Raw genomic sequence first — 10,755 nt, 5'->3', positions numbered from 1 at the left:
TTATTAACATCAACCTCTATTTCACCAAGCAGTAAATAAAAATAGAGTGGATTAAAATAACGCCTAACTTCTTCTATTGAATCATCAATTTTCTTGGCTAAGAAGTATATCTTATATTTTCTTTTAATAAGAAAATCATTACCTCTATCTGCTTGTCTGCACGTCTCAGCACAATATTTGCTAAATTCCGAGACTAGAGCTACAAAGGCTATTCCTCGTTCATTATTACCGAGAACGGACAACATCTTGATAATTTATCTTGAAATAACATATATATTTTTGTTATTAGATATATCTTATCTTTTGTTTCCGATTGGAATCATCCTGGAGTAGACGGCTCTGCTGTAGCTGTTTTCGCTGTTGCCGCTGCTAGATGCTGCTGCTGAAGATGCTGCAGTTGTAGATGCTGCCCCTGAAGACGCCGCAGTTGTAGATGCTACCGCCGTAGACGCTTCAGCTGTCGATGCAGTAGACGCCGCTTTTGTATTTTCAGCTGCTGTAGTCTCTGCTACAATATTTGCTGCTGCCTTAGATTCGGCAGTTGTAGATGCAGCGGCTGTTGGATGCGGCAGTTGTTAATGCTGCCGTAGCTCCGTTTTATTTAATTTAAAACTTTTTTTTTACCGCACAAAAAATTTATTATTTTTGTTGGATATTACCGGATTTTGTCGATTAGCACTTTGATTAATGCACTATATACCGATGACCGTATCGCTGATGTTTAGGCCTCAAGCACGCCTTACCGCACTTGTTTTTTTTAAATGGGTATTTGGTAGCAGCCTTAAGCAATATTTTATGCTTATTGTTGAGAGATTATTGAATTTGTTACTGAAGTTTGAAGTTTAGTGTAAGTTAGTTTAGGACGAAGGCGGGTGCACAATAAAGTTCTCTGTCGCTCTCTGCAAATTCGCCCCGTCTTCGTCAACTGTCTTTAAGCTAGGCTCTAAGAACTTTGTGAAAATATAGTCGTTTAATCGTTGAAATTGATTTAGATCGACCACACGCATTATTATCGTTTTCGCAGTTGCCCAATAAACAATTATAACCACCAGTTTTCGGTTTTGTTGTCGATTCGGTGTTGGAAAAACTATTCCAAATTTTCATGGCGCTCCCGGGTGGATTTATAATTAATAATTGAAGGCAACAAATAAGTGACAGTGACACAGTGAAAAGTGATAGCAAACTTCATTTACATATACAAATAATAAAAAATACACAAAATCGTGTATTCTTTTGCCCGCGGCGAGTTCGGTGAAATACAATTAAATAAACAGCTCTCTAAACTTAACGTGCCGGTCGCGAAATACCTGAATTTTAACCCCACGAACAACTGCCGTAATAGGAATGCCCTGCGACTGTTCGATGTGTAAAAGGAAAGTGGCAGCTGGATTAAAAGACCCCAACGCAGAACCCGAGGTATTTGTGCAAAAAATTGAAAGCTAGAGTTTGTTAGCAAAACAATTTATTTGTTTCTTGTCTGTGCTGCAAAATTGCACCTCGCTTTCAATTCTTGGCACAGACGTATCGATATAGTAGAGCTAGTTGTGCATGCATTAATTATAATAAAAAGATAAATGGCAAACTTACACACACATATAAAAGAAATAAATAAAATTTATATCATCTTTATTATACATATATACACACACAAACATACATACACATTACATAACCCATTTGAACCGCCCTTGGATGCAACATTTAATTTGTGTTCTCTTACGAAAATTATTGCAATCACTGTCGCCCCCCACTACATTGTGTTAAAACTCGAAAAAATTAATAGTTGGGAAAATTCATCCATATTCATTCATATTCAATTAAATATTTTCGTCGCTTTCGTTGTGAATAATCATTGAGAACATTGGATAAACTTCCGTTTAGCTCCTACCCCCAATTTTTTTTCAATCTTTCCATATTGACGTGTTTTTGGGTCCTGATTACGGGGAAAATAGCCAAAGTTGGCGCAAATAATGGGATCTTGAAAAATAAAGGTAAAAATCGTAAAATTTTCGGTTTTTTGCAGTTTATTCGGAAAATAAAAGAAAAATCAAAAAATGTTTTAGACAAAAACAGAAGATATTTATAAAACGGATCTTTTGTGCATCAATCATTTTCTTCGTAAACATAAAGGTTTTCGAGGAAAAACTAAAAGTATTTTAAATTGGGTGTGAACATTTTAAAATGGCGACAGATATTTTTCGATTAGTCGATAACAGCATTTTACCTACTACTCTAGTGATGGACCTATTTTGCCTTTTTATACGATGTATCGTCTTCATGCTCCTCGAAAAAAGGAAATGGAACGGATTACCTGAATGAAAGCTGGATAAGCTTTTAAAGAGAGTAGTAAGGTACGGGCGAGGAAAGCGTCGCAGGCAAAAATTTCTGCGACTTTATAAATGATTTATATGTATTTTTTGTTAATACATTTTATTTCCGTTGTATAATTTGAATTTTATTTTGTTTTCTAAATGTTATATTTAACTACAAGAACTGAAATGCTCTTCCTAAAAAATGTAATGCCATTCTCGTGCTTAGGTAGTATCATCGCTAATACATCGAGAGACATCGATATAAATTTTGACGCACCGATACAACATGAAGCTTTTGTGCGATATATCGGGCAAAATGACGCAAGTGTGCTCCAACGGTTTTTTATTTTCAAACATTGTGAAAAAATATTCTTATTTAGCGTTTTTAACGAAAACTATTAGTTTTACAGAAAAAATGTATAAAACATTAAATACTCATTTATTTAATAGCTTTCATTTCTCCTAGCTAGCTTTTTGATTAAGTTATTATATTTGAAGATATTTAAGAAAAACAGTTTTTACCGTTATTTTCCATGATCCCGTTATTTGCGCCAACTTTGACAATTTTTCCAATAATCAGGACCCCAAATAACGTGGATTTTGAAAGTTTGAACGAAATCGGGGGTTGGAGCTAAACGGAAGTTCACCCAGAACATTTTTCGAACAAATTTAATAATTAGATACAAAATTATTATTAACTCTGGTTTGTTTTGTTTCGAAATTTATTTTCATCACCATTCTAATTGGAATTACATATATATTTTTTTTAAATTAAATATATTCAATTTAATAAATTGTTGCTGGATTAATAATTATAATTATATAATTATAATTTATTCTACATATAATTATTTATATAATTTTTCGTGGCCTAAATATATATAAAGTAATATAAAAATGAGTCCAGATAAGCCAAAAAGTATTGAACTTCTTGCTGACCTTAAAAACAAGCTCAAAAAGCCAGTAAATAGCATCCGCCGATTAAATAATCGGCTAGAAGCCGGCCAGATTCCGATTCTGGAAGACGAATTAAAATGTAGGCTAGAAAATCTAAATGATGTAATTACCAAAGCAAATCAATTACAAGAAAGAATAGAAGAAGAGAAGAGTTGGAAGAGCTTTCAATAAACAATTATTGTTTATAAACGATCTTCCTTCTATCATAACAAATTCTCGAGTACTAATGTATGCTGATGATGTTAAGCTTTGTTTGACATACAATAATATAGAGTCTGGTTTCGGCTTACAATCAGACATTGAAAATTTTCAAGTATGGTGTGAGTATAACCTCTTAAATTTGAACTGCCTGAAATGTAACGTAATGACCTTTCATAGGGTTACTCCAACGTTTATAAGTTATTTGCTTCAGAACCTGCTACTTGACCGTATATATTCAGTAAATGATTTAGGCGTTCTTCTGGACCCGAAGGTTAAATTTGACTGCCACATAATGCTGACTGTCAACAAAGCTATGAGTGTTTTTGGGTTTATAAAGCGTTGGTCTTCTTTCTTCTTTTTGCTCTTCGTAATTTGAACTGGGATCAAAACGTAAGGCTACCCTCCTCCCAGAGTAGTCTGGGAAGAACAATTAGATTATGAAAGATTACCTCTTTGGTCCGATTTGGAAAAAATGCTAAATCGCCGATATCAGCATTTATCTGCCGAAGAATCGACGAAACCAAAGCCATATAAAGTTATGTCGAGCGACCCACATAATCGTAGCTCATTTACTTGTTCTTCGTCCAACAGTAAATCCCAGCAAGGTTGTAGCTATTGCAATGCGGACGACCATATCCTAGCGAACTGTGGTCAATTTGGTCGTCTTTCCGTTATGCAAAGGTTTGACTTTGTAAAATCTGCTTCATTATGCATCAATTGTATGCGAAAGGGTTACACTGTCTCAAAATGCAAATCTAACAAATGTCGAGTTTGTGGACGCTCGCATCACGTTTTACTGCATAGATATACAGTTTCCGAGAACAGTTTAGCGTTGCCACCACCCCAAGAGATTCTTACTCCTCCTTTAAATCAAGATCAGCTTTCCACGTCACATGTTATGCATTCGACTTCATCGGACAGGGTGATTTTGGCCACGTCGATCGTAAGTGTACGAACCAAAAACGGTGAATATATTTTGGCCCGAGCACTTCTTGACTCTGGGTCCCAAACTAACTTTATAACAGAGGACCTTGCTCACCGCTTATAGATCCGTAAAGAGGAGTCGTGTATCAACTTACTTGGTATTCGCGTGTCCAATTCTCAAGTTAAGAAAAAGCTACATAAAGTGGTGAAGTCGCGTATAAATGGTAGTGAGTTCTCATTCGATTTTTGGATTTTAAAATCAATATCAGGATACCATCCTGACCAGTCCGTTAATATCAATGACTGGAAAATACCAAAGAACCTACCTTTAGCGGACCCGTATTTCTACAAGCCACAAAGAATAGATTTGTTAATAGGAGCAGAATCATTTTTCGAATTATTAGCTGTTGGAGAAATTAGACAAGGTCCCGACTTTCCAACTTTGCAGAAAACTCTCCTAGGATGGGTTGTATCAGGAAGATATAAGGCATCTTCCCCTACAGAAGTTGTGAAAAGTTTTAGTTGTAGTGAAGAGCTGCTAGTATCTATTGACAGCACACTACAGAAGTTTTGGTCACTGGAAGAAATGCCATCTCTAAAGAAAATTCTGTCGCCTGAGCAAAAGTTATGTGAAGAACACTACCGGAAGACTACTCAGGCTTTGCCATCAGGTCGGTTTGAAGTAAGGCTGCCGTTTAAATCTGATCCAAATGGGTTGGGCAACTCCTTTGAAGTTGCAAAGCGGCGGTTTTTGTCGCTTGAAAGAAGGTTGTCTCGAGACCCTGACATAAAGAAAATGTATTTAGAATTTATGGAAGAGTACCTTTCCTTAGGTCATATGTCTCCTACAGATAAAATTTCTTCTGCTCCACATTATGTTATCCCACACCAATGCGTTCTGAGACCCCAAAGTACGTCAACCACGTTACGTATCGTTTTCGATGCCTCTTGTAAATCGTCAACTCAGATCTCTCTAAATGATATTTTGTTGGCGGGCCGACAATCCAAGATGAGTTGTACTCAACGCTACTTCGCTTCCGGCTACATAGGTTCGCCTTGACCGCCGATGTAAAGAAAATGTATCGCCAAGTGATGGTAAATGAAGCGGATAGGCAGTTTCAACTTATAGTGTGGAGAAGAGACCCCTCTGAGTCCTTGAGATTATATAAGCTCAACACCGTAACATATGGGACTGGACCAGCCCCATTTCTGGCGATTCGGTGTTTAAAAAGGTTAAGGGAGTCTGCCAAACTTTCTTTTCCTAGAGCTGCTGAAGTTATTGGATCCGACTTTTATGTCGATGACATGTTGACTGGTGCTGCATGCGTAGAGGAGTTAAAGACTATTAAGTCTGAAGTGTCTCAGGTTCTTCAAATTGCAGGTTTTGAATTGACAAAGTGGTTTTCAAAGTCACCTGACGTCACCGCATCTGGGAGCACAGCTAAATCAATACCCATCTCGGACTAAGGCGTTAGGAATATCATGGTTGCCCAACGAAGATGCCTTTAAGTTCCAAATTGACAATGCTGTCATGGGTCTCCGAGTGACAAAACGGAACATACTATCAGTGACATCGAAGCTGTTTGACCCCCTCGGCTTATTAAGTCCAATTGTAATTAGAGGAAAGATCCTATTGCAGGAACTCTGGCTCAATAAGTTAGATTGGGATGAGTCGATTCCAATGCATTTGGAAACAGAATGGAATTGATAAAAATTACACTGCCTAATTTAAAAACAAGAAAGAAAGCTACCTTCGACCAGCCGAAGCTTATATACCCTTGCAGATAAAGTAATGCTCACTCGGTGCAATTCCAGGGATTCCAGATTCTGCGTTTCTATTTCAATTTTGTTTTTAAGTAGTCATGAATCAAAACGCCTACTTCCTACAAAGTTACAATGAATTTTCTTATATTTGTTTGAATATTCCTATGGAAGCCTTAAGATATAGTGGTCCGATCAGGCTCGCTCCGTCATATGTACTACCTGCAATAGAAAGAAGACTTTCGGGAAAGTTTCACCGCGATAGCTTTAAAACTGAGAGACTAGTTCGCATAGAAACGGACAGCCGGACAGACGGACAGACTGACAGACGGACATGGCTACATAGACTCGGCTTTTGGTGCTGATCAAGAATATATATACTTTATGTGGTCGGAAACGTCTCCTTCACTGCGTTGCAAACATCTGACTGAAATTATAATACCCTCTACAAGGGTATAAAAATATCAATTCCTCGGTTTGTGCATACCGATCCGATGTCACCGATCCAATTACATGCCTTTGCCGACGCATCATTAAGAGCTTACGGAGCTTGCGTCTACATTCGTAGCAAAACTGCAGAAGGTTTTAAAGTATAATTGTTGACGTCAAAGTCAAAAGTAGCGCCGCTCAAGACTAAGACTCTTCCAAGACTTGAGTTATGTGCCGCTCACCATTTCGCAGATCTCTGTCACAGAATCAAGCCCCTATTAAAGGTACCTATCGAACAAATTGTTTATTGGTCGAATTCTGAAGTTACGCTTCATTGGAATCGTTCTCATCCATCTTCCTCGTCCACATTTGTATCGAATAGAGTTGCGGAGATTCAAGAGTGGTCAGGTGAAGCTACATGGCGGTATGTCCCAACGAAACAGAACCCAGCAGATATTGTATCACTATGGACGGCAGTCCATGTAGTGACGAAGCGCACCAGGAGAGTGTGCGAAGGCGACTACTATATATCAAATAAAAACACCTCTTAACGAGGTAAAAAACTAGTGACGACCGCACCTTCAACATACAAAAGTTCTGATATCAACATTTGTGACGAAAAATTATTACACTCGTCATTAAATAGACTTTCTAATCTTTTCTCATTATGATCGGACCATCACAGTAGATTTTCATTTCTTCGTGTATATATAGTAGTCGCCTTCGCACACTCTCCTGGTGCGCTTCGTCACTACATGGACTGCCGTCCATAGTGATACACGAAGAAATGAAAATCTACTGTGATGGTCCGATCATAATGAATGATACACCTATCGAAAGGTATTGCGAAAACTAACAGGATTGCATACCAAGACTCTAAGAAAATTAATTGGCTTGGGAGAGAGAGTGGTGAAAGTGAAAAAGTGAAAATTTCGAAATTTGGAGCTGTTGGGGCCGGTGGGGATAAATGCCCCCTCGAAATGTTTTAGTTGTATTCCTTTTGAAAATACCCGTCGAATGAGGGGTCATTTGTCAAAATCCGTTCAAAAGTTATAGCCAAAATAAGGTTTTCTTCTTCTTCCCAAAATGAAAATTTAATTCTGTTTGTCAGTTTGTCAGTTTGTCCAAAACATGTTTTTTAAGTTTTGAAAATTTGATATGACGTTCATCACATCGATATAAAAAACTTTTGTTCTACCACTTTTGGAAAAACTCGCTAGTTTAGCGGGAAAACAGCTATAAATAGCTAAAATTCGGAGATCCGTAACTTATATACTACTAAAGCTACAGACTTGTGCTGCATCTCGTTTGAAAGGGATTTTTAAATGCTATAAACGCCTTTTATATGCAATTTTGTGTAAATGTAATACTTAAAAAAATATGAACAAAAGACAATTTTTTAAAACTTTATTTTTAGCTTTTTTTAATTTTTCTCAAAAACGGCTCTAACGATTTTCTTTAAAACCTTAAACTGTATAGCCCTTGAGATTCCTTAAATTTTGGTATATATCACGTTTATGTAAAAAATCGCGTTTAAAAGTTATTCAGAAACGAAAATAGCCACTTTTGCTAGCTCAGAACAACTAACGCTCCCTGAGTATTGAATTTTGTGGGAGGGTATCCGAACTGTATTTTAGGGTCATGGAATCAGTAAATTTGCACTTAAGAGTTCCATATAGGAATCTTTTGTTCTACGACTTTTGGAAAAAGCCGCTACTTTCGCGGGAAAAAGCTAAAAATAGCTAAATTTCGTTAGTTTCTAAGTTCTACACTACTAAAGGTACAGACATGTGCTATACCTCGTTTAAAAGGTATTTTGAAATACTTCAACGCCTTTTTAACTTAATTTGTTAAAATACAATAGTTTAAAAATTATGATTAACCAATTTAAATTTAAATGTATATATTAGCTCCTATGAGAGCAAATGTAAACAAACAAAAACTTCTGATATCAAATAAAAACACCTCTTAACGAGGTAAAAAACTAGTGACGACCGCACCTTCAACATACAAAAGTTCTGATATCAACATTTGTGACGAAAAATTATTACACTCGTCATTAAATAGACTTTCTAATATTTTCTCATTCGGCACGCTGCAATAGAAAATGCCTGTGAAGGGAAAAAGGCTGGAATAGTTTGCTAGGGCGGGCCGAATGAGAAAATATTAGAAAGTCTATTTAATGACGAGTGTAATAATTTTTCGTCACAAATGTTGATATCAGAACTTTTGTATGTTGAAGGTGCGGTCGTCACTAGTTTTTTACCTCGTTAAGAGGTGTTTTTATTTGATCAAGAGGTTGTGACGTTGATCATATCGATCATACAGTCGATATGGTTTACTGGACCAGCGTATCTAAAGGAAGGAGAAGAAAACTGGCCCCAAAATGCACACTTTGATTTAGATGAACAAGTTCTACTACAAGAATAGAGGAAAACTGCGGTCGGGCTGACCGCTGCTGTACAAAATTCGGACTTGGTAGATGTCATCGAGGGATTGTCGTCACACCTTAAACCGCTTAGGGTATTCGCTTATATGTTCCGCTTCATTAGAAAATGCAAAGTAAAGTATTTGAAAAAACTTTGTCACCCATTGAATATATTTAAGCCTTTTTAAAAATTGTCGAGGTAATTCAAAATCACGAGTATCACGAAGAAAGGGAAAAAGTCCTTAAAGGCTCCAGAGTTGGCCCCAGTCTTTAGCGATTGAATCCATTCATTCATGAAGACAAGGGGACTTGGTATCACTTTTCGTTGTTGCGAGTTGGGGGACGACTAGCTAACGCTCCTATATCATACGATGCCAAGTTTCCATTGTTGTTGACGAAACGCTCCCAATTTGTGCAGAGCTATGTCCGGCATCTGCACCATTCAAATTTTCATGTTGGTCCACGAGCACTTGTGAGTCTCCTTCGACAGCGAATTTGGATCGTAAACGCTCAGAAAGTCTGCAGTCAGACAGTTTGATCATGTATTCGCTGCTTCAAGTGCAAGCCTCGACTGATGACACAAATTATGGGAAATTTACCCGCAGATCGTCTCCGTGCTCTCCGCCCATTTTCTATATGTGGCGTTGATTTTTGTTGCCCTGTCTATGAAACACTGAAAATTCGTGGAAGGCCTCCGTATAAGTCCTACATTGCGCTCTTTGTTTGTTTCGCGTCCAAGGCGGTTCATCTAGAACTTGTTTCAGATTTAACCACAGATTCCTTTTTATTGGCTTTTCAAAGGTTCGTTGGGCGCCGAGGATGTCCCCAAGTCGTCCATTGCGACAATGGGACAAACTTCGTCGGAGCCAGTCGCCACTTCCAGGCCCTTCGAGAGCGGATCGAGGAGCAAGCCGACGCGATACGCGAATTCGCATCAAAGAGCGGATGCGAGTTTGCGTTCACACCGCCTCGGGCTCCGCACATGGGCGGACTATGGGAGGCAGGTGTCAAAACTGCCAAGCACCTACTCCTACGGGCGGTGGGCAGCGCGCTCCTAAGCGCAGAGGAGCTGGCGACAGTGCTCTTCGGAATCGAGGCGGTGATGAATTCCCGCCCGATCGGAGCGATCAGCCAAGACCCAAGCAACGGAGAGGCGCTGACTCCTGGGCACCTGCTGACAGGCGGGCCGCTGCTCGCCACACCAGCACTCCGGACCCCGGACCAGGAGGGTCTCAGCTGCTTACGGCGATGGCGGCTTGTCTCGTCAGTCAGGCAAATGTTCTGGTGGCGATGGACCCGGGAATATGTCCTGGGCCTACAAATTCGGGGCAAGTGGCACCAGCAGCAGCCGAACATCAGCGAGGGAGATCTCGTCGTCATGGCCGAGGACAACCTTCCGCCCCAACAATGGCTCCTGGGGAGAATCATCGCCAGCCACGCAGGGGAGGACGGCATGGTCAGGGTCGTCGACGTTAGGACGAGCGGAGGAGGCGTTTTTCGGCGGGCCATTCATAAATTGGCGCTGCTTTCTATTGGTTGAAGCCTGAAGCGTTCAACGGGGCCGGTGTTGAGAGATTATTGAATTTGTTACTGAAGTTTGAAGTTTAGTGTAAGTTAGGCGGGTGCACAATAAAGTTCTCTCTCGCTCTCTGCGAATTCGCCCCGTCTTCGTCAACTGTCGCTAAGCTAGACTCTAAGAACTTTGTGAAAATATAGTCGTTTAATCGTTGAAATTAATTTAGA

The 10,755-nt window shown here is 39.1% G+C and overlaps 1 protein-coding gene across 1 annotated transcript; it reads left to right on the top strand.

Moving 5' to 3' along the window:
• Positions 1-1,185: 1,185 nt before the first annotated feature.
• LOC138912193 (uncharacterized) lies at positions 1,186-10,552 on the top strand. The gene is made up of 2 exons (XM_070212059.1): positions 1,186-1,416; positions 9,814-10,552. Exon 2 carries the CDS (start codon positions 9,995-9,997, stop codon positions 10,550-10,552), a length of 558 nt encoding a protein of 185 aa, XP_070068160.1. The 5' UTR covers positions 1,186-1,416; positions 9,814-9,994.
• The last annotated feature ends 203 nt before the right edge of the window (positions 10,553-10,755 follow it).

Source organism: Drosophila takahashii, chromosome 2R (genome assembly GCF_030179915.1).
Source record: "Drosophila takahashii strain IR98-3 E-12201 chromosome 2R, DtakHiC1v2, whole genome shotgun sequence".
In the NCBI taxonomy this organism is placed as follows: domain Eukaryota; kingdom Metazoa; phylum Arthropoda; class Insecta; order Diptera; family Drosophilidae; genus Drosophila; species Drosophila takahashii.
The sequence above is the reverse complement of the archived record's forward strand: the minus strand, read 5'-3'. Positions and strand labels throughout refer to the sequence as shown.